The sequence below is a fragment of the Procambarus clarkii genome, chromosome 68 (assembly GCF_040958095.1).
Source record: "Procambarus clarkii isolate CNS0578487 chromosome 68, FALCON_Pclarkii_2.0, whole genome shotgun sequence".
In the NCBI taxonomy this organism is placed as follows: Eukaryota; Metazoa; Arthropoda; class Malacostraca; order Decapoda; family Cambaridae; genus Procambarus; species Procambarus clarkii.
The window spans coordinates 6256329-6281498 of record NC_091217.1 but is presented as its reverse complement, the minus strand read 5'-3'; the positions used below and the strand labels follow the sequence as shown (position 1 = coordinate 6281498).

The 25170-nt window shown below is 45.6% G+C and overlaps 1 protein-coding gene across 4 annotated transcripts in view; it reads right to left on the bottom strand.

Annotated features, from left to right (window-relative positions):
- The window catches only part of LOC123774777 (uncharacterized), a 37306-nt gene extending 12910 nt beyond the window's left edge, over nt 1-24396 (bottom strand). The window contains exon 1 of one of the 4 annotated variants that reach the window (XM_069310806.1): nt 24113-24396. Coding sequence is in view for 2 of the 4 variants with exons in the window: in XM_069310804.1 (XP_069166905.1) it covers nt 980-1013 (34 nt within the window). In the remaining 2 variants the exon portion in view is untranslated. Of the gene's footprint in view, nt 1-979; nt 1129-3173; nt 3293-24112 lie in introns of those variants that run through there. The other 3 variants (XM_069310805.1, XM_069310804.1, XM_069310803.1) reach the window with 3 other exon arrangements.
- Nucleotides 24397-25170: the final 774 nt, after the last annotated feature.

Sequence of the window (25170 nt, the reverse complement as noted above, 5' to 3'; positions counted from 1 at the left end):
GTTACCTAGCAGTAAATAGGTACCTGGGAGTTAGTCAGCTGTCACGGGCTGCTTCCTGGGGGTGGAGGCCTGGTCGAGGACCGGGCCGCGGGGACACTAAAAAGCCCCGAAATCATCTCAAGATAACCTCAAGATAGGACACCAACACGCCGTCCACCGAGACCAGATCAATGATCAATAAGAGATCTTATTCAATGATCAATGATCAAGTGATCAATGATCTTATGATAAGTGGTAAGCTTGGGTAGATTCATCACCGGGTACAGAACCACACAGGCAGAACACTGAAGTACTCATCATTCTCCCGGGAATTATTCATCGCATACTAGTCACCGCCCACTGAATAATACTGGTGGTTTTACACCAGGGGAATTAATTACATCCCCGTGACGCGTGCCTAATGTATTTGAGAAACAACTGCGCGCTAATTAGAATATCAAGCTTATAGAATATTCGTGTTTAGTACATGTGGTCAACCTGGATGTCTGTTCACCGCCACGTGACTAATTTTTGTGTAGCGGGAGATATTCAGGTGGCACAAGTGGTGAGTCTCTATTACCCCATCCACCGGGTATTGAACTACCTCTCTTCTTACAAAGAACGTCGCATTTCGATCGTATGCGTTACCTAAGGCCAAAAATGGTCGTACTTGAAAAAAAGGAAGCGGCTGGCGAAAGTGACGTATTGACCCGTTTTCTGTTTTGGGTCCTCTGGTAGGTTAGGAGAGGACACTTTACATTGACCGTTTTCTTGACGTTGGGAAACGTCATAACGTAACGAAATAACGAAACGTAAAGAAATAAGTAAATACTGTAACAAATTAAAATACTTTTGTCTCTTCATCGCTGTGCAACCTTCCGTTGTTGTTGTTTAAGATTCAGCTACTCAGAACTCAAAGTTCCAAGTAGCACGGGCTATGGTGAGCCCGTGGTGGACTTACCTGGCACATGAGCGGGGCTGTAACTTGACTATCATATACCGTTGTTTGCAACCTTCCTTTCACCTCTCAACATGAAGGATGTAACCTTTAATCCAAGTACATAGTTATGACGTCGACCAAGCTGACGAGGCGTTTAACCTGTTATCTTCAATCCGATGCCCCTAAACTTCACATGAGACAAGCCCATGACATCACGCTAAAGGAGAGAAATGATGAATAAGAACACTTGCGTACTAGCTAAAGGCCAAGATGTAAGATTACAAATTCTTGAAGCTGAACACATAACAGCAGAACAACCCACCATAAATACGAACGTAACAGAATTATTCACTCTACTCACCATGATGAGTGAGAACAAGAACGGAACGCGAATAATGCCAAATCATGACGTCACTGCCCAAAACGCTACGGTCACCTGGGTTTCAATTACTTTTCCACCTGACTTATTCTTGTATGCTTTACCTCTATTTTTTTTCTTTCGCATTTTCTTCTGATTTAATTTTGTCTGTACCTGATCTCTCAATGTTATGAATCTGATTGTCACTCACTTGATAATGAACTTGAATCTGATTGTCACTCACTTGATAATGAACTTGAATCTGATTGTCACTCACTTGATAATGAACTTGAATCTGATTGTCACTCACTTGATAATGAACTTGAATCTGATTGTCACTCACTTGATAATGAACTTGAATCTGATTGTCACTCACTTGATAATGAACTTGAATCTGATTGTCACTCACTTGATAATGAACTTGAATCTGATTGTCACTCACTTGTAAGTTGGAAACGTTCTATACAATTATAATAAAGCACAATATATAATACAGTTAATTTTTTTTTCTTTTAGTCAACCTTGAACAGATATGAATGACATTTGGGGAAATCCTTTTCTCCAACTCCCGAGTGCTGTCCACTCAGCCACGAAGCTCCAGAGTGCACATGGGCGAGGTGTATTTACTATTTGTATTTGCAGAATTGAGCTATTAGCTCTTGGACCCCGCCTTTCTAACCTATTTATTTGTCCTTTATTATGTCTACTACATATGTTTCTCTCTAACACACGCAAATTTCTAACTAACATTTCTCTCCAACAGGGGTGAGTGTGTGTGTGTGTGTGTGTGTGTGTGTGTGTGTGTGTGTGTGTGTGTGTGTGTGTGTGTGTGTGTGTGTGTGTGTGTGTGTGGAATATATATGGAATAGTAGATATCACACACACACACACACACACACACACACACACACACACACACACACACACACACACACACACATCTTCACGATGCATCCTTAACAGCTGGCTACCTTCCAGGTACTTATTTACTATTAGGTGAACAGAGGCACCAGGTGAAAGGAGAAGTTTCTCAATCGTTTCTGTCCCGCGAGGGGGGATTGAACCCGGGCTCCCTGGGGTTGGAAGCCGAAGGCGTGTGAACCACACCAGCCGTTGATAACAGTCTCTCAAATACTGCGCAATTGTTATCAAATGGCAACATGTCGCCCCCCCCCCAATCATAATTTATTAATTGCCTTTTCTTGTTTGAAATCTTCAACGGCGTTGAAGCCAAGGAGCACCTCTAGTGTTTATGGGAGCCGGTCGGCCGAGCGGACAGCACGCTGGACTTGTGATCCTGTGGTCCCGGGTTCGATCCCGGGCGCCGGCCAGAAACAATAGGCAGAGTTTCTTTCACCCTATGCCCCTGTTACCTAGCAGTAAAATAGGTACCTGGGTGTTAGTCAGCTGTCACGGGCTGCTTCCTGGGGGTGGAGGCCTGGTCGAGGACCGGGCCGCGTGGACACTAAAGTCCCGAAATCATCTCAAGAAAACCTCAAGATACCTCTAGCACTTGGCTACACTGGGGAATAATAATAGTAACCTCTTTCGGAAATGGAAATGAGCATACAAATGTATTCCGTGAATTCTGGGCCATAATATATTGAGCGCCACAAGGCACTGTGCCACATTACGACACGAGGAAGGTGCTGGATGGCCGCTGTGAATATCAAAGCGAAGATACGACCATAAGAGTACAAGAAACTGCAGAGGTCTATTGGCCCGAACGAGGCAGTTCCTATTTATATCCACTGAATCTCTTACATTATACATATATGTCTAACCTGCGCTTGAAACAATCCACCGCTCTCACGGGCTTCCAGTTCCCGAGAATGGGACAACACCCTGACCCCCGTGTAGCCAGAGAGGGTGGTGTTGCCGGGTAGGGGGTCTTACCTGGGTAACAGCGGCCACAGCGGTATAGCGACCACCACCTTCCTTCACACAGCTGACCCCAGCGGAGTCTAGCCGGTCACTGTGCCCCGACGCCGTACCCGGCGCCTCCACCTGCGCGCACACTCATTCAAGCACAGATAACGCGCACGCACAATTTCATATCTAATCTACATGTAAACGTATATATTCCTAGATACATAATGACGCAAATGTACAAAAATATGCATAATACAACCATACGTGCATATTGGCATCACACACGCACTGTTTATTCATAGATTTTATTCATTTCACTAATATTATCATTCGGAGGAACACGCATCAACCCACAATAATAAACACTCTTCTCCTAAGTCTTCACGCTAACCTCTGCTTCAAGGGTCTTCACGCTAACCTCAGCTTCAAGGGTCTTCACGCTAACCTCAGTTTCAAGGGTCTTCACGCTAACCTCTGCTTCAAGGGTCTTCACGCTAACCTCAGCTTCAAGGGTCTTCACGCTAACCTCTGCTTCAAGGGTCTTCACGCTAACCTCTGCTTCAAGGGTCTTCACGCTAACCTCAGCTTCAAGGGTCTTCACGCTAACCTCTGCTTCAAGGGTCTTCACGCTAACCTCAGCTTCAAGGGTCTTCACGCTAACCTCAGCTTCAAGGGTCTTCACGCTAACCTCTGCTTCAAGGGTCTTCACGCTAACCTCTGCTTCAAGGGTCTTCACGCTAACCTCTGCTTCAAGGGTCTTCACGCTAACCTCTGCTTCAAGGGTCTTCACGCTAACCTCAGCTTCAAGGGACATCGTTCCAAAGCATGGTGTCCCCCAGGGGTGGTGTACCACCAAGTTCCCTCTCCACACGTCCCAGAAATTACTAGTCTTGCCAAGGATATCCAACAACCCAACTACACAGATTAGCAAGCTTCCTAAATTCCTATTTTAATTAGTTGCCAATTGTTAGTGATGTTAATTGCTGGATTATTTGCTCCTGTTAACTACCCGTGAATGCCACAGGCAGCGTCGTTTCGTATTCTGCACGAGGGGCGAGGAGGCCATTGGTAATGCTGTGGACACCCCTGATCTAATGCTCTTATAATTGTGTTGATGTGTGGAACAGAAGCGGCAGGGGCGCCAGGGTCAACAGCTCAGCAAAATCAGCAGATCGGCAGGGTCAGCTGACACCAATAGCTTGAGCAGCAGGGGAGGGATGGGGGAAGGCAGAAGAGGCAGTAGACAACAGGTTCGTCACGGGAATGGGGAACAGTAGGAACAATAAGAAGCTGGAGGGGCAACAAGGAAAGCAGCAGTAAAAATGCCAAAGCCAGCTGAAGCAGGAGTTGTAGAAGCAGCAGGTGATTTCAGCAAGAGAAACAAAGTCAACAGAGGCAGTAGGAGATGTAGAAGTAGCATGAGATGTAGGGGCAGCAGAAGCAGCAGGGAGAGCAAAGACAGAAGGGGATACAGGAAAGATAAAGCTGTATGAACTCTCTCGGTCTCTTCAAGAGATCGAGACCGAGCTTCAGTCTCGGTTTCGAGACTGAAGTCACTATTACAGGTCACTTGTAATACGTTTCAACCACACTACAGAGAGTACAGTCACGTGTCGCGGTTCCCAGGAGGGCCGAGTGCCTGGCCAGAACTACAGGAGTGTCACAGATCAAGCTGTGCTGATCAGACACCAGTGAAGACTTTGTTGAACCTTGGATGATTGACCAGGTCGCCGACATTGTTGAACATGATGAACAGTTGTCAAACAGGCAGTACATTACTTCCTTGATCCCCAGCAAAGCTCCCACTGTCGGCCGGCTGAGGTCATGGACAACCTTCTGCCATCGGCAAATATTGCTAGAGAGTGGGTCCAACGCGTGACTATGTCTCCGGTGACCATTGATGCTAAAATTATTATTCATACCAGTGTGTGGGGGCCGAGTGAGCTGGAGGGGTGACCTCACCATCACGTCAGCAAACAGTGACGATCCTCGGCCAATCATTTTCGGTATCGCCGACGCGTGACGTCAACTTGCATTAGCTACAACAAGTTACATATGACTTGGACGAGGCGCAATGACGCCAGAACTCTATCTAGCGTCATGTCATATTCCCAGAAATATACAGCAAAATACGTAGACACGCTAATATGAGTCTCATTACAGAGACTCATCCAGGCACCGTAATATAAATCAAAATGTATCCGGGTGGAGTCCCTGGCGAGGTGTGTGAGGATACGAGTGAGAGAAGACAACACTGCCTGACCGTAGTGGGGTAATTTGACAGCTTCCCTCCCCCACACAACCTTGAGAAGGAAGCTCTCTTATTCGTGTCTGATACACGGCCGAGTATATATATTGTGTCAGTACACGTAGTGACTCAAGAGGCCTCGTTGGATTTACTAAGAACATAATTTAACAGAAGACTCTTTAGTTCATTAATTAATGAGCCCTCAGGACAGCCTCATAGGGAGGAGATGACACCTCCCGCCGGCCTGGCCAGTTCAAGGTCCTTAGTTACACTCCACTATCCTTGGGAGATGACAGAGGACATCCTGTTGGACAAATAACTTCTTATCCAGGGGAAGTCACCTTCAACACTCACTCTTGAGAGCACAGTCAGGATGACGCGCTTGTTTGCAATGTAAAATATACACTTGGTAAATGATTTTTCAGTGTGTAGGGTGAGGGAGGCGGTAATGCAACCATGAACACACTATTCCACGCATGCGTGGCCCCATTCACAAGGACTGATCGGTAAAGTGACGGCGTCGCTTCTTGCAGGTCGGCGTTCGATCCCTGACTGTCAAAGTAGTTGGGCAGCGCTCCTTCCCTACAGCCTATCCCAGCTCCCTGTCATCACGTCCCTTTCAAGTGCTATATAGTTGTATTGTCTTAACGCTTTCTATTGGTAATTACCTTAACCTCTTGAATGCTTGAAGCACTATATCTAAGGAGGAGTAAAGTCTTTAACTCCACAGGGAAGACAGTTCAGGTCCATCCATTCAAAGTCTTGCAAAGACATCTAGAAAGAGGGAATGGTGTGGAAGGCATTCTGCTGGAATAACTTAGGAATTAGAGTAATCAGAACATTTCTTATGGCCATAGAAATGTATATTAACTTCATGATATAATTCACTCCCAAGACACTCCCCCAAATAGGAAGAAACGCTGGGTTGTTCATCCTGTCACTTGTATCCAGACACAACTGGGACTTGCTTAACCGTCTCAAGTTAACCAAGAACCGAAGAAGGTTCAAAAGATTTGTACCATTCTGACACATGACCAACAAAAATGTCAAGCTGGGTGGTGAGTTCACTCATCCGTTTTCATTTTCATTTTCCAAGTAGGAGAAGAGAAAGAGAGAAGATTAAGCCACCCAAAAGGTGGCTTGGGCATGAATAGCCCATAAGTGGTGGCCCTTTTGAGCCATTTCCAGTATCAATAGATGATACTGGAAATCAATAGATGATATCAATAGTATCAATAGATGATACTGGAGATCTGTGGAGGTGCGACTGCACCCTGCGTGACGGGAGATGTCTCCCGTGAAGTAGGAGAACAGAGCTTCCGATATATATACAGTCGTTAAGCTGGGGAAATGATCTTGCGTCACATTAGCCTAAAGTAACGAAGTGCCAACGACAGGGAAGAGACGGGGGGAAGCCAAACAACGGTCTGTAATGCCCTCACAGACACGCGTTGGCTCAAGGCCACACAAACACACACTCACTCACACACACACACACACACACTGCGTGTCCTTGCGAGTATTAATAGTCACAACAGTTGTTTATCATCGTCATGAGAAACTTGTACGTTACCAAGATCATGGCTGCTGTACTTGTCCAAACAGACAGACAGACAGACAGACTGGTCGCAGAGTTTCCTTACAGATTGGAAGGTTCACATAATTGAGTGCATTAGCAGGTGTAAATGGGTATAAAATACTGGCGTTTCCTGTATAGATCTGTCACATGTGTAGATGTAGATCTATCACATGTATAGATGTATCACATGTATAGATGTATCACATGTCGGTGTGTATCATGGGTTAGTATTAGTCACATATCAGTATGCACCATGTGTATCGGTATGAACTATATGTGTGTCAGTATGGATCATCTGTCAGTATATATTATCTGTCTGCATGAATCATGTGTATATATTATCTGTCAGTATGTCTCACGTGTGTATATCATCTGTCAGCATGTATCGTGCATCAGTAAGTACAACACCAGTATCACACGTGTCAGTGTGTATCATACCACGTGTCTATGTAGCACATGTCAGCACACATTACAGTGTGCACACATTTACAACACGTGATTACGATTGACTCCGAAGGTAGAAGGAAGGTGCGTATGGAGGAAGAGGAGGAATCAGGAATCCGTACCCCATTTGATTGACAGTTGAGAGGCGGGACCAAAGAGCCGCAGCTCAACCCCCCCCCCCCACAAGCACACTAGGTGAGTACCTGGTGTAGGTGGCATCATGAACACTGTTACTTATGGTCAAAGTATGACAGGTAGAGTTTTTCGACAATTTTGTGGATGTTAGTGTTTAATGTTTTATTATGTGGTAGAAAAAGGAAATTGCGCGTAGTACGTACTACGTAAAAAAAAAAAACACGTAGACTACTGTGCTACAGGAAGAGGTGGGAAAGCTGGCAGTGGTGGGTTATGAGGGTGGGTGAATAGACTGGGAGGGGTGAGGTTCGGATGCTGGGATGGGAGGGTGCGAAGGAGGGTGGTGTGTGGGAGGGAAGGGTCTGACGGAACAGACACACAGAGGAAGAATTTAGTATCTAGAAAGTTAAAAGTCCAGCAGGTCCCAGAGTCGTCAAGAGGTTCACAGGGGTGCCAATGGCTCTGTGTCATGCCGAACTCATTTGATTGATGCCAACTCCATCCCAGCCATTTTGGGCATGTACCCAGCTGAATTACGCTGAACAATCGGGTGAGGCTAGCCCACCGCATCTGGCCTCCAGCTTCAAACACATACACATTCTAATTTATATAGATATCTATATTTATAAATCACGCTGGATTTATATCATCCACTCATACTCGTAAAAATCTCTGGTCTTCATGATATTCTCGTCAAGATCCCCGTCCAGACGCCCACCAACATTCACGTCACGATCTGAGGGCAGACGCTGGCATCTCTGCTCGCATTCCTGTTGGAGGCCACCTGCAGAGCGGCGCCGAGCGGGGCTGGCGGGAGAAGGGCGGCCGCTTCTATGACCCCCGCCAGCCATTAAAGGCATTATTTTAGCATTCTCCCTGGCTGTTTGTCGCGTGCTGACTATATGAGGTCACCACCACCACCACCTATGGTAACGGAACGCCCTTACCTACCCGTGCTTGCCTTATAGAGACTATGGGGAGAGGCGAGGTCGTGCCCTTAATGTACCCATTTCGTTATGAATAATGACGTTTTAGTTCTTTAACGAATCTGGTCTTAAAATTGTGGATGGAGGTGGCTTCCACAATTTCTTCTTTCGGTGAATTTCACTGCAAATATGTTGAATGAATATGTCTTTATATTTCATAGATATTTGCGTTTCCAGCATCTACCTATGTCCACGCCCTCTATTTTATTTATCAATTTAAACAAACTATCCTTGCCCAACTTATCCTCTCTGATTCTTCTCTCTTCTAGAGTTGTGAGATTTATGTTTCCTGGAAACTCGTAGGCTCGTGGAGAGAATCCCTTCCCTGGGATTCTCTCCACAAGCCTACAAATTTTTTTCTTTTCTCTTTTGCAGGGATATTCCTGCGCGGGCCCTAAGACTCTGGCTGGCCCACCAAGTGTTGCTTGTTTCTGTTTTACTTGGGCGGAGTATGAGTATTTATGACTCGTATGATCGCTTCAGTAAGATTTTGCCATATTTGTTTAACAACTTCTTCTGCTCTGTTGAATCTAAGTTGAAATCTTAATGGGTTTGTAACTGTGCACTGTGTTAGATAATGTTAGATGTCAATCCATTAATGTAACATCACTTGTATGTATGTACCTTACCTGAATAAACATATTTATTTATTTATTTATTTATTTAATGTTCCAGTGGTCTGTCGGGCATTTCTCCACAGTGTTGACATTTCCTCTCATCTTCCGGAACCTGTAAGCCGACAGTCTACAGATGTGTAACGAACATCCTTATGCTCCTAATTAATATAATACTAATATAAATTTATAATACTAGATTATTGTATTAGGTTACACTAATATCGTAATTATTTAACACGTTTATCAAACGGGTAACAAAGTCCATCCCCTTTGTCTCAGCCTCGCGGGGTATGCGCTGGGTGTGCGCTGGCTAGGGGTTGCTCTCACTATTCATCCTTCCCGATACCTCAATATATCTGCCAGTTTATCTATCATGCTCCGTCTATCACCTGGATGGTGCGGGTCTCCGGCGGCGTGTCTCTATAGGGGCTGCGGTGCCCCTGGCCAGTGATCAGTATGGAGGTAGTAGGCCGTAATGGAGCGCTCGGCTACCCAGAGGTCAACAGGGATCACACGTGCCCGACCTGCACAACACCTGGCCACACCTGCGTCCACCGACTCCCGCATACTTTTGACCTGACCCGTCCCTGCACCTGTAATTCCCGTTTGTCTCGGGGACGGTAAGCCTGGACTTATGCTAGGCGATCAGAAGCATCAGGTGAAAGGATATCATGCCAACCGTTTCTATCCATGCCGGGGATTAAACTCTAGTACCTCAGTTGTGGGACGAGGAACGTAGACCACTGTGCTACGGGAAAGGGTGGGAACGTTGGCGATGGTAGGTTATGAGGGTGGGAGGAAGGGGTCAAGTGGGTAGACAGACTGGGAGGGGTGGGGTTCGGATGCTGGGATGGGAGGGTGTGAGAGAGGTGGTGTGTGGGAGAGGGAGGGTGTGGCTGAACAGACACACACAGAGGAAGTAACGGATACTAATGGTCCAACATTTCTCAAGAGCAGTTATAACAGTTCCAGTTTTAGCTTATAAATAAATAAACCAACTTGTGTATTGTGCACCAGGGTCACCACTCTGGCACCAGGGGTCACCACTGGCACCAGGGGTCACCACTCTGGCACCAGGGGTCACCACTGGCACCAGGGGTCATCACTCCGGCACCAGGGTCACCACTGGCACCAGGGGTCACAATTCTTGCACCAGGGGTCACCACTCTGGCACCAGGGTCACCACTCTGGCACTAGGGGTCACCACTCCGGCACCAGGGGTCACAATTCTGGCACTAATCATCTGTCATCCACCTCACATGTACACCATAATTACCTTACACGTACACCTTACATCCTCTGTTGTAGCTTGCGACTGTGCCAATCTCTGTTGTGACCAGTTACACCCACTGCTGTGACACACAACACTTAAGCGTCGTCTGTCCTGCGACTCTTGACACTTACAGTCACCTCCGTCGTGACCCTTGACACGGGCAGTCACTTCGAGTTTGAGGGACTGTAAAGTGAGCTTTATGACGAGGCACGTGTCAAGTCCAGCCAGTGTTGTAATGAGACCCGGCGACCGGTGTTGCGACTCCCGCGCGTTAAGAATCATATCCTAGGAGTTACCCCTTAAATGGGTAGTCTGAGGTCCCGTGAGGTGGGTACCGAGGCAACCCGTTCTCCTAATAGAACGTTGCATTGTGACGTATACTTTACTCTAAGGCAAAGAAAATTGGCGTACTAGAAAATGGTAGCGGCTCGCGAAATTGATATACTGTCCCGTTTTCTGTTCGTGGGTCCTCTGGTAGGTTAGGTTATGGCACTTTAGTACGACAATTTTTTGACGTTGGGAAACCTTAGGAGGACGGGCTGGGCCGCCGGTGTTAGTGTGTTCTCATCAATTTAGACTTGAGGTAGTTGAGCTTCAGCTCTTGCGTCCCGACATCCAAGCTTAGATTGACTGGTGACAGTTTTTCTAAATCATGTTGATAATCAGTGAATCTGTGTAAGAAGTGACCTTCCACCACATCCTTCGTGTTTCTTTAAATAATTCCGATTAAAAAAACCTTTTCTTGCCCAGCTACAAGGTAAATCTTCTCCAGCTCAATATCACATTTGTCCCGACCTACGGTGATAAGCTGGAAGAACTTTGTTGACCAGACCACACACTAGAAGGTGAAGGGACGACGACGTTTCGGTCCGTCCTGGACCATTCTCAAGTCGATTGTGATCGACTTGTCAACTTACTTTAGCCACGTTATTGTGACTCATCGCCTGCCGCTGGAAGAACTTCATCAGCGTCTGGCGTTGTTACACCCGCCTTCCCACTCTCACCCGGTATTATGGTATTCTCGCCGTAATGTTCTCAAATCTTTCTCTTCGTGTGCCTGCGTTTGTAGATGCTCTGACTTTCTTGAAGATATTCCTCCAGTTTCGAACTTAAGTTACCAATCAGCGGGAGTGTCGTCATGCTCCTCCAAGTACATGTGTGAAGGAATTCTTGGTGTTTCTCGGCATTACTTGGTCCCCGTCATGGAGCCCTGCGCGACGGAAGAGTATTGGCGACGAATGTTTTTGTCCGCTTCGAAGATTACCGCTGCCGGTGTGGTGGTAGACGCAGTCCGCAGCATAAAGAACATCCAGGTAATACTTCATACGGCTTCTTACCTTAAACGACCAGTCAGAACAACGGCTTTCACAGGACGGACGGCAGAGCGACGGTCTCGCTTCATGCAGGTTGGCGTTCAATCCCCGACCGTCCAAGTGGTTGGGTACCATTCCTTTCCACCCCGTCCCTTCCCAAATCCTTGTCCTGTCCCCTTCTAAGTGCTATATAGTCGTAAGAACTTCGCGATTTCTCCTGATAATTCCCTCCCTCCGAAGTTCCATTACATGCTCTGATTTCGGTATTTGTTTGAAAGTGGATAATCTTATACGCTGACCTTTTCCGACATACACCGTGATCACTTATTCCAGCTGCTGCTGCTGCATCATCTTGGCTTCCACGGCTGTAGCTTCATCTCTACCATCTGCTCCTTCTTGTGAGAGGTTAACCACTTCCTGTCAGCTGCCCAGTTTCTACTTACAAATCACCCACAATTCTTCAGAGGTCAGCATTCTTAAAGGCGAACTTTCCAGTGTGAAACACGGAAAGAAAACCTTGTGTTGCATGGTTGGAAATGACCAATAAGAAGAATTTGAAATATAATTTCAAGCGCAGCTGCGCAAAACGGCCAGCGAGCGCCCAGCAGAAATTTCAAACACAAAATTATCAGTCACAGTCGACTACTCGCAGCATAACTTCAAGTTGTAGTGTCATGTAAGTTATTTAAAGCAAGATAATTTGTTGTAAACCATTTAACCTGCAACTATATCATCGTCTCTCGTTACAAAGCCTAAATCAGATCTTGTGTTGTCTCGCAGGAAAGAGCCCGTCCGCCATTTTGAAATCAATTTTAAGGGTGTTCCCACGATGTGATTTTTGTCAGATTTCGCAGACGTTATTCCGTAATGGTTCCTGAGCTGGAAACTCTTTGGAACGTTTCTGAAGTAATTATGCCGAGGTTCAAGCAATATTTGCTCTAGATTACCTGAATTATGGGTCCCGATCCCTCCCATCTACACCCTAGTTCCCCCTCCCACCTGCAACATGTCCTGGTCCCTTCCCATCTGTCCCCTGGTCCCTTTCTATCTGTCTTCTGGTCCTGGTCCCCCTTACACCTTCCTCTCTGGTTCTAATCCCTCCCACCTGCCCTTTGGTTCCTCCCAACTCTCCTCTGATCCATCGCTCGAACGTGGGCGTTCCTGGCGCAGTAACACCGGCCTAAAACCTATATTATCAGGAGAGCACTACGGCTGGCTGCCACCTGGTTCTACCACCAGAGCCCTTCGTCTGGATGGCTCCTGTGTACTGGAACCACCAGCTGGGTACCATCGGTGCGCCGGGGGCTGCAGGAAGCTCGCCGCGTCAGGCTGGTCGCCGTGCAGAACACAGGTGGCTGAGGAATGGAATATAGAAGCCAGGGCTGAGGTGATCAACTATGCACGCTGGGCAGGACCACTTTGTTAATGTGTGTGACCACGTGCATGTTTGTGCAGGTGGAGACGGGGGGCGCCCCCCCCCACTACAATCCCTCCCGTGTCATGGGCGGGGTGTAGCTACTAGACACGCCCACACCCACCCTCCTCTCTGTGCCCAAGCCACGGGCGGCTTTTTGACACGCATACCCCCCGCCCATGCCATGAAGGTCCATTGGAGATGTCCACTGCGCCCCCCGCTTCACCTGGTAGCCGCCCTGCAGGGGTGCTGGTGGTCGCCTCCACACCTGGGTCGGGGGCGATGACACCTGCAGCTTAATTAGGGAGACGCGGGAGGTGGGGCCTTCCGCGGGGCCTGATTACTGATTCCCAGAGGAAGTGTCCCTGTTCTGCTTGTGTGAGCGGTGATCACCCAACAGGCACGGGACCAGACACATGACCCCCTCCCCCTCCTCCTCCTCCAGACCCCGTCCATAACCCCCCCCTTCCCCTGGTTGATTGGTTGATACATCCTTACATCCCACCCTCATTACAAGGCTTATCGAGGCCCTCCCTCCGCCCCTTAGGAGAGCGCCCGACCTTACCCGGGGTGCAAGCCAAATCTGTTATTTAATTTCTCAGAACCTACTCACCTGCTAGGTGAACAGAGGTATCAGGTGTTCGACAATACGGCCATATGTCTCGTCCTGCCCGAGCATCGACCTCGGGATCTTCTCTGCCCGATAGTGAATACTTAGGCATACTTGGTGCTAAGAAAATGAAACGAAAACGTCCGGAATTTTTGTTTCATTTTCCTAGCGGATACTTAGGCATAACTGAATCACGTGTTTGTTGTGATTATTCTTGCAACACTAAGTACATCTCAGGTGTACATCTCAGGTGTACATCTCAGGTGTACATGCGTCATCCTGTGTTCTCAAGTGTTATTTTTTTTGTAAACAGTTTAAACAAACACTGATTATTTCATAAATCAATTCTATACTCGTGAATTAAAGGCCAAATGCAAACAAAAAATAAATTAGTCTAATAAATATATATATATATTAAAGGATTTCATCTTTTCTCGCATTTCGTAGTAGTTTCAATGTGTAGAAAGTTTGTCTTTAAGGAGTGAAGAAGTCTTGAAGTAGCGACATTTTTAAAGCCATTTTTCACGCGGTTTGATCGTTATGGTATATAACACTTCATTTTAACACAGAACACTTCGTTATAGAACACTTCGCTATAACACAGAACAGTTCGTTGTAATACACAAAACAAGACGCATTTGTTGCCAATACTAAAAGTTTAATGGGGGGGGGGGGGGGGAAAGAAGCCAAAACAAAGTTTATATATTTCTCTCCTTCTCAAGAGATACGAAACATTGCTATTAATTCCAAGTTGATCTGGGTAAGTTTCAATTATGTTTTAGATTACCGCATTACAGCTCTAAATGAAACGTTAATTCCCCCGTATTTGTACGCAAGGAATACAAGCACAAAACCTGACAATTGATGAAATATTTATATGGGAAGAATATGGTGTTCTCGACAAAATTCGACAAAGGGGAAGACGTGTACAGCTATGGGGTTTTATTAGATTTATTTGTACGTTTTATTATATTTATTTATTAGATTTAGTCATTATATTTAATTTTTAAGTCAAATCGTTTATAATTTGTCTCCACCTGCAAAATCACTTCCTGGACGTTCTTTGGAAACACGTGACTTTTTATATTTTAAGGGAACGATTTATAATACAATATAGTTATAACTTGAGAATATTATCTGTTAGGACAAAGCTTTTCTTGCCAATTTACAAGAAGATTATCCCTGGAACCGTAATATGCTTTCAGATCATCACAAATATCTAGATAACTCTCCAGGTGATTTGAGAATGGGTTTGGTGTCTCTTGGTAATCACTTCATCCTGAGGACGGGCTCTGATACACACGTACACGATTATATACAACATACAACCATATACAATATAAATAATTAAGGCCACTATCGCTCACAGGATGGGCGTGGGGCCCATTATCACTTACTGGATTAGGAATCGAGCCCATGATCACTCACAGAATGGGCATGCGGCCCACTACCGCCTACAGGATAGGCATGCGGGCCCACTACCGCCCACTGGATGGGCATGGGAGCGCAGAAACGTGTTACCTGGTGTCGTGGAGGTAGATGAGGACCGATTCAGAGGAGCAGGGAGCGCGTTAAGGGCGTCCTGGAGACAACAGCAGCCCGTAGACCTAGAAGAACAGCAGGTGGTGAAGGGGGGAGGGGTCGCCGGTGGTGAAGGGGAAGGCGTCGCCAATGGTGAAGGGGAAGGCGTCGCCGGTGGTGAAGGCCGGCGGGATCATGCGGTAGTAAAGAGCTCAGGTACAGCATGCGGGGAGCCCACGGCCCACGGCAGCTGAACAAAATGGCGGCGCCCAAGCAGGAGCGAGAGCGCCCCCCCCATGCTGTTTTCAACGTGTTTAGCTGGTGCTCTCTCTCTCTCTCTCCCCATTAGTTAGTACAGGATTAGACGACTTCTGACTGAGTAGGATTACAGCTCTCACTTCCCACTGCTGCGTGAACAAAGGCGAGGAGTCAAGGAGCAGTCATGTAACACGCGGCGCACAATTGTAACAGTTTAGCCTGTAAGATGGTTAGGGAAAGCTTCCAGTTGAGGTGGGCGTCAAACAGGGAACGTGTGCGAGGACAATAGTAACGGCGGCCTCGTTGTTAAGTTGCTCCCTGGGAAGTTGTAGCAACGTCTGCACATTACCTATCACTAAGTATTGTTACTGTTAAGAGAAAGTCTCATGGCGCGAGACCACTGATGCTGTTTAACTCTGCTTTTAGCATTTTATGGAAGCCATAGTCTTCCATAGACTGTGATATATAAAATTATATCAGCAAAACTATGAGTTTTGCTTCTGTACAGACTTTGTCAATTCTGGTTCTGCACAGTGGTAATAAAATGTCCTATAATTGACCCCATGGTGATGCCAATGTTACAAAGAAGATGATGCTTTACGTGGGCGAGTGTCCCAGGCGCTCCCAGGCAAACTGCCTGTGGCAACAGCGTGGTTGCCACAGAACTAACTGCAAGAGATGGTGAAAGTTAGCAGCTGTTGGTGCAACTCTGTCAACAAACAACCCTTCATGGTGTCACCTGGCTTCTTTACGAGATATTCATTAACTTATTTCCATGCCTTTTTAATGTGTCCAGAAGCGGGTGTATAATCCCTAAATATTTCTTTGTTCAGTTCCTGAACCGATTATGTGCCTCTGTAATCCTTTACACCACCGCCCACGGGATGGGTATGGGGTGCATAATAAAGAAGAAATTGAATTGACATTCTTCATCGTGCTCTGAGTGATGGGCCTCTTAAAGTACCTTCTATAAAGTGTTCGGCTTTCCTTAAATGATTCTTTAATTCAATTTGTTAACCAAGGCCTGTATATTATATATATATATATATATATATATATATATATATATATATATATATATATATATATATATATATATATATGTATATATATATATATATATATATATATATATATATATATATATTTATATATATATATATATTATATTTTGGTTGCAGTCTTTCTTTTGAACATATTTCGTTAAAAACGACAGAAAATTTCAGATTTATGATTCAGGCACGAATCTTCTCGATATTCCTTATGTTTTTCTACATTGAAACAGGAAGTTGAAATATTAACTCTCCAAAGCTCATTTTTACTTTTTACTTGGGTCTGACGTCTAGTGATGCGTTTCGTAAGGTCTCACCTCACATTCTCAAAGACAGATTCTACTGTTGTTTAAGATTCAGTTACTGGGAACAAAACGTTCCAAGTAACACGGGCTATGGTGATCCCGTAGTGGACTTACCTGGCACAGGAGCGGGGCTGTAACTTGAAATTACAGCTGTGTTAGCAATTTTAGTTAGTTAGAAATTCTACTGTTTGTTGTTGTTTCAGATTTAGCTACTCAAAACGAAGTGTCCATGTAACACGGGCTATTGCGAGCCCGTAAACAGAATTCTACTGTGTTAGCACCTGGTTATATCCTCTTATGGTGAGGTGGTTAGGTGACAAATGGATGAATGACATTACATGGGGGATATTAATAAGGTATTAAATGTATCAACATAGAGTGTGACACGTTGGCAGCTTAAGTTCTTCTGGCTGCTTCTGTTCCTGCTTCTGTGCAGCATGCCCTCGGACTCGTCCCAACACCAGCAGCACGCCCTTGGATTCGTTCCTTGTACCAACACCAGCAGCACGCCCTCGGACTCGTCCCAACACCAGCAGCATGCCCTCGGACTCGTCCCAACATCAGCAGCACGTCCTCGGACTCGTTCCTTGTACCAACACCAGCAGCACGCCCGTGGACCCCTCCCTTGTACCAACAGTACCCTGTGGTTGCCACCAGAGTCAGTGTCTCCTTCCCTCATAGGGGGGCCCCTGCAGTTGGGTTGACTAGACTCATAATTTACAATATTCAGTTGCACCTGGGGCCGGCCGCCAGACGGGAGACACGCTTCTTTGAGCTCCGGTACGTCAAGTATCTCTGCCGAATCGTCTTGAATATGTATGACACAGCCCGCCGTATAATCTTAAAGACCCGACAGTTTCATATCCTCGGTATTCATGGGTTCCTCAGTATTCACGCCAGGCGCACCTCGCGACAGGCACCTCAGATGTTGTTCGCAGAGCCTCGTTGATCGCTCTATAACTAAGTTCTAATTCTTTTTTGTCTTTATGAAAATTTAAAGCCAATTTGCAACGAAGTTTCGACTTGCTTTTCATTTGCGTTTATTTATTATTTGTTCCAATGTTTTGACCATTGTTTCGAACACAAGTTTGGTATTGTTGTCCAGTCTGAACACTGCCGCAGTTAACTGAGAACAGTGTTGGTGTGAACATGCCTTTTCAGGATTTTAATTAAGAACATGAAAAAAGATTACCAGTGACTTCAAAAATTATTTAAATAAGTAAATAATAAGGGAGACATTTCAAAATGCTGTTTTCAGAGAAACAAATGATCCGATCTACATAAAATAACGTTAACAAAACAAAATATTAACACAAAATAATAAAACTATAAATAATTTCCACTAGAAAATCCACCAAGAATAAGCAAAGACACAATACAACTTGACTGGAATAGTACACAATACAACTTGACTAGAATACGTAAAAGATTTACAACACAAGCTGATACTTTAAATCACTCCTCGCCTAAACTTGAAGCAAAGTGCACTGCCTAAAGCCACACTGCAGCTCTGGTCATATAAGAAGTGGCACACCGTTCTCTTCATTTGCAACTCCGTTAAAATACAATCGTTTTGCTTAAAGATAATAGAAACGTTTGTTTTTTCTGGGGAGCCCAACTGCAGTGTATTGATCATGGGAGAGCAACCAGAGAAAAATGCAGTCGCCCACAGCACTCCAGTCGTGCAAAGTTGTAGCTTAATATTATAATATTTACTCAACATATCCTAGGCTAACGACACGGCGAATTTCTCTCACACACTTCTTAGTGTTACTTGTGACACCGTCTCAAATGTCGGCGTTGTTGCTCCCGTGTCTCGACTCGGGCATCTGGTCTACTCCACTATCACAACGTTGGAAGCTCCATCGTGAATATCACCAAGCAGGAGAGGAAATGGCAAGAGTAAACACAGTCACCGGTCATGCTCGAGTTCGATGGTATCATCAGAGTTCGACGATACCATCGAACGTCCGTTTAACGAGAAAAATACGAAAATAGTTTTCGGGATGAAACGTCAAACTGAAGCTCACAATGGCCTGTAACTACAAATAAATTTTTAAGAGGAAAGCGAGACTTTGAACTTTGTTTTATACTTCCATTCTCGGAGTCCAAACTCTTACCTCTTAGAGTTATTTCCTCAAAACATTGTTCAAATTTTAGTTACTCCAGTAGCCGGCTTCCACTTATGACACCCCAGCTTGAAGACCCGCTCAAAACATCCTCACACTGTGCTCTTACAAGCTGCTTGGAACTTCGAAGATGCAATCACACATTTTTTACATACTGTGTAACCAAAACTATATTTTCTCCAATATATATTAATATTATTATTTTTTTAAATAGGGAAGGGGACCTTCTACCTCTGGCTAGAAGAAGGGGACCCTTAGCCTCGGAGGAAACCACACATAACGCATTAGAGGGAATGTTTAGGTCCCCTCCAATACAGTTTCTGTATGATTTTCTCCAACCACCCCCTTCCTTTTGTGTTTTTTGCGCTTTATTATATATTTAAAGGTTACAAGATGTACATTAATAATACAATGAGTGCTTAAAGGTTATGAATCTCTTGAAGTTCCTCCGTTTCCGGACAGGAACGCGGAGGAGCTTCGCAGGCGAGGCGTTTCCCCGCTGGATCGCCACACTGAGGCGCTGAAACAAAAAACCGGCAGCTCTTGGGTCTCTGATGACGTCAATGAGCCTGGAGCCCAATTACTTGAGAAATCCCAAGGCACTCTTACCCCAGGGGCCATGCGTCTCAGACGCTATGGGAACAAAGGTTAATGTATATTATAAGTCTGTGTATAGTTAGGCCAAGGATAGGTTAGATGTTTTGGTAATGCTATAAACTTCCATGTCCGTCCGTCTGCACCATGTCCGTCCCTATCCCATGTGTGTGCGTCCTTTCCTTTCCATGGGTATGTCCTTCCCAGTCCCAGCGGGGAGTCCATATCTTGCCTTGGTTGTGTCCTTTCCTCCCAGGACGTGCGTCGTCTCCCCCCGGCGGATGCGGGGGCATCGGGCTGGCCACGCTACAAGTACTGTACCCACCTTGTAAATATCTGACTTGCAACTTGAACACCTCATTATCGGAAAACTAGACGAGATTGTTGTATGCGCGTATTTTCCGTTCTGAACACTGGTACTAGTGCGGCAACACTCACTCTCAACAGGAGCTTGAGTACAATAGAGGCTGGCTGGGTGGGTCAGTAGCAGTAAAAAGACTGGTACTAATTATCCAACAAGGATGCAGGTGTCGCCATCCATCTTGGCTGCGACCCCTCGTGCAGAACGTTGGCGTCTTAATTGCTGGCCTGGCACCCACATGTTTACATGGTGATTATCATCTGGTGAGGTCCTGCTGTGACTACGCTAGTTATCCGCCGCTAGCCGACGATTGCGACGCCTCTCCTATTTACAGCCTTAACCTCTAAGCAATACCACAATCCTCCTCTCTCTCTCTCTCTTTCCAGAAGCAGGACCTGTTGTTCCTCACGACGAGCACATTGCGGTAGGCAGGCGCGGAAAGGGTTGCTTTACGGGTAAGTATAGCCAGGAACCTAGTGGTCCTGCACCCAAAAGTAAGTGTACGTTGCCTTTCCGATTAAGTTTCCTAGATGGCATTTGCTGCTTTCGCAGAGGTAGCGTGCTCTTATCTCTTAGCTTAAAGATTCTGATTTTTGGTTTTGATCTTTCTTAATCCGTATCGTTCTCTGCCTCTGGAATGTTTGTGTACGAGTGTTTGTGTTGTATAGCAGGGCAAGCAAAGGCAAATTCTTAAGTTTTTTCTAGATATATAAAGAGAGAAAGAATTGGGAGAAGACCGGGCCATTGAAAAATGGAGACAGGTAATTGATAATGACAAGGAAATTAATTGCATTTTAAACAGGTACTTTGACTATATTTATTAGAGAAGAATGTGATATTATCCCTGCAACTGAACACATCTCTGCAGGTGGTGAGGAGTACAAGTTGGCTTATTTATTGTTTACCAGGGAGGAAGTTCTTAAATAGAAAAATAAAGACAAACAAATCCCCAGGGGTCAGGTGAAGTATTTGCAAAGTTTCTTAAAGAATGCAAAGCAAATAGTAGTGACCCCTTATTTTGCATATTAAATAAACTACACAATGAAATTTTTTTTGCTCTCAAGTAGTAAATGTGCTTTTCTGATTACTTTCGCACCCTAAGTATAAAATATGGCTATTATTTCTCCCAAACATTGCTGGGAATTTTGCCTAAGACTGCTTAGTGTAGACATTTTTAAGGTAATTGAAGCCTCTTGACCCCTTACCTAGAGCTGTTACAGTTTCGTAAGTCGACAGCTTTTAAGAACCTACAATACATCTTCCCTAAGGTGTCTTTAGGAAAGGTCAAAGCAAAGTTTGAGGGGAAATAATAACCATTTTCAACACTTTGAAGGTAGAATCGATTGGAAAAGAACATTTACTACCCAAGGACTAAAAAACTTTTTACACAATGTTATTAGAGTCGATCAGAGTACCGGAATCATGGAGGGTTGCTAATGTGGTGCCGATTTTTAAGAATCGAGAGAGATCATTTAAGTCAAATTATCATGCAATTACCTTTACGTATATTTTAGGAAAATTACTTGAATCGATAATCGCAAAATCATTCGTTTACATCTTGACAAACATATAGTAGATTAATAAAGATTTTACAATGTGGTTTTACTAAGGGCCGTTCTTGTTTAAAAAACTTATTCTTTCCCAGTATATTTCAAGCAGTTGATAGTGAGAAGGATTGTGACATTTTATATCTTGTCTATAGCAAAGTCTACGATACTTTGGCTTACGAGAGACTCATTAGCGAGTTAAAGCCACATGGTATTAGTGGAAATTATCGTAATTTGGATTATGGTGTTGCTAATGGAAATCAGAATCAAGCATTAATGGAGCTAAGTCCGAGTGGGACCCCATTAACAGTGGTGTTCCAAGGTTGTGTTGTTGGACTTGTGATTGATAAAGATTAAGCCACCTAAGAGGTGGCACGGGCATGAATAGCCCGTAATGGACTTGGGTTATTTGCCAGACATATAAACCATTTGGACACGGGATTAATCAACAATATTTTCTCTTCAACTCTAGCTCTTTCCACCTTATTGACTTTGGCTCTTTCAGTCTTCCCTCTTGTTGGAACACCTCTTTACCAGGGCGGCGGAGTGCTTGCTCTGATGCAACAGTCGAAAGTGACTGGTAAAAGACCTTTACTAATCAGTGGATTGAAGGCAAAGCATGCCCTATCCTCTAAGGATGAACCCTGGTGACCTGGTGGGCCGGAGATCCGTGTCCGCCCCGGGTTGGCTCTTCCTGCTGGGGATTACAGTCGACACTTACAACTAAAGCAAAGTATAGATGGATATTGTAGCTATACATCGTCACTGATCTCTTTGGCATGGGGGCCAGAGAATGTAGTGAATCTATCAGCTCACCTCTACTGATCCTACAACTGCTGACCCAAACCTTGCCTCCCGAGGTATCTACCTCCCTCACCATCTACCCCCTGACCCTCATCATCACATCGAAGGCTGCCTCTACCACTACTTTTGTTCCTTGCTCATAGAACTTATTCTACTACCTCCAAGACTCTTCAATCCACCTTTCCACTTCCGTTGCCATTTAAACTACTCTTTCCTCTCCCTCTCCCTCTCTCCCGGACCAGGCACCTGCTATATGTAAATACCGCGGCCACGTGCGGGTAATGAAGGCTGGCTGGACGGGTGACCGCTCCCGCCACCACCAGCCACAGTCGCATGAATAAGATATGGCCGTAAAGGTCGCCTGAGCGTTTCACCGGCGCTCAGTGCTCACCACACCGGGGCGCAGCTAGGCTCAGCACACATGTTAACGCACTCGCAGGTGTGGCTCGCTGATGGGTGAGGGGGGAGGCGAGTGGACGGGTGAGGGGGGGGGGCTGGGGAAGTTGAGTGGACGGGTGAGGTGAGTGAACGGGTGAGGGGGGCTGGGGAAGGTGAGTGGACGGGTGATGGGGGGGGGGAGGTGAGTGGACGGGTGAAGGGGCTGGGGGAGGTGAGTGGACGGGTGAAGGGGCTGGGGGAGGTGAGTGGACGGGTGAGGGGGGGGGGTGGCTGGGGAAGGTGCGTGGGGCTGGGGAAGGTGAGTGGACGGGTGAAGGGGCTGGGGGAGGTGAGTGGACGGGTGAGGGGGGGGGTGGCTGGGGAAGGTGCGTGGGGCTGGGGAAGGTGAGTGGACGGGTGAAGGGGCTGGGGGAGGTGAGTGGACGGGTGAGGGGGGGGGGTGGCTGGGGAAGGTGAGTGGGGCTGGGGAAGGCGAGTGGACGGGTGAAGGGGCTGGGGGAGGTGAGTGGACGGGTGAGGGGGTGGGGGTGGCTGGGGAAGGTGCGTGGGGCTGGGGAAGGTGAGTGGACGGGTGAAGGGGCTGGGGGAGGTGAGTGGACGGGTGAGGGGGGGGGGGGGGGGGTGGCTGGGGAAGGTGAGTGGGGCTGGGGAAGGCGAGTGGACGGGTGAGAGTGTAACGGTCAGCTTGGTCATGTAGACCTCTCTCTCCCCCCCATCTCTCCCTCTCTTTCCCTTCTTTCTTCCCTATCCCTCCTCTCTCTCTCTCCCTCCCTTGTCTCTTCCCCTCAATACGTTTTAGCTGGAGTGATATAATTTACAATTTACAGTTAGTTACGGTTGATAGCCGCAGTGATCGGGCCTTGCATAGTAGACCAAAGTAGTGCCTTCTAAATAATTTTTTATATTCACAGAGACTCAACCGAACCAGAAAGTTCTGCCCGAAACACTTTGCGCAGTAGTGTCTTCCTTTCAAGTATTCACTCAAGTGTAGTTACAGGATGACGCTACGCTCGTAGCCTCAATATATGTGTCGTACTTAGTATGCATTTATTATTATGAATATATTAATAAATAATAATACTATTAATAAAGCGCTAAGACCAGCTGACACCCAGGTTCCAAACAGTGGTCTATAGCCTACCCTTTATCCCTATAGCCTAAAGTTTACCATTACCTTTTAACCCTCGTCAAGTCCTTTCAACTTGGCCTTGAATTGAGGCTACCAGTCACTAGCCAGTCAATAGTGCATTTATTCTTACAAATACTGCGGTTTCGACATATATTAGAACACTGGGTTTATGTATGGTTTTGATCCCTAATCATGAAGCTCAAATCAATACCAATTTTGGCGCAATACTGTAAATGTTCACTTACCCCTCCCCCCATTCCAGGATGGGTTGCTGGTTCAACTCTGCTTATTGAAGCTCCGTTTCTTCCTCTATGTTCACATTTCACTTGTGAGTTCACACTTCACAATGCGCACCAGAACAAAATTGTTTTGCTCTAGCAGACATGAGCACGAACAATAAATTTCTAGTGATAAATTATCATGTCACTAATCACAAACAATAGGTTTCTAGATATAAGTAATGTTATCATAAGCACCTGTCAACCTGTTATTCGGCGGGACTCACCACAATGACGTCTTCACGTCACAGAACCCGTCCTCAGACTGTTCTTGTTCGTCTAAACTTTAGCCTACGCCACCTCGTTTCCCCATAAACATTGATCAAATGGTCGTTAATTCCGCTCATTAGGCTCGTACAAACAACGACCAACATACAATAAAATACAATAAACACACTGCAATTTTAACGTACTGGGTATCAATATATTTTTTCTCAAATAGTAATTAATATTATTATATACTAGAATTTTGTGTATAGCTCTCCATAGCAATTTTCTTATCAATACGAAAACTGTGAGGCAAATAACACACTTTAGACAATTTTTTACAAGTGATTATTACAGCCTTCTAAAATAGTTAATTTCCCATTTGACAACATATTCGTATCTACTATTATATTTCAGTATAGTTAAGCGTAGGTGAGGTTAGATGTTTAGGTTCAACTGGCAATTATTTGTATTTGTAGTACGTGGGTGAAGCACTTATAGAAGTGTGATTCAAATATAGAACGAAATAGAAGCAATGTTCCAACGTCATCAGCGAGTCGTGTGTAAAACGTTTTTAATTCATAAACAGGCGGTTTGATTAACGAGCATTTGGCCAGTGTTCATGCAACTCGACCTCAAACAATGACTAAATGGTTATTCATCCATCCAATTCCTCTGTTCATGAATGAAAAACCTTACACACGACTCACTGATGACATTCTAATTTTCCTGGAGTAGTGATTCGCTCACGTCCCATTCGAGTCACGGGAGCACTGCAGCAGCCTGTAGAATATACAAAGACAACATATGTACACAGA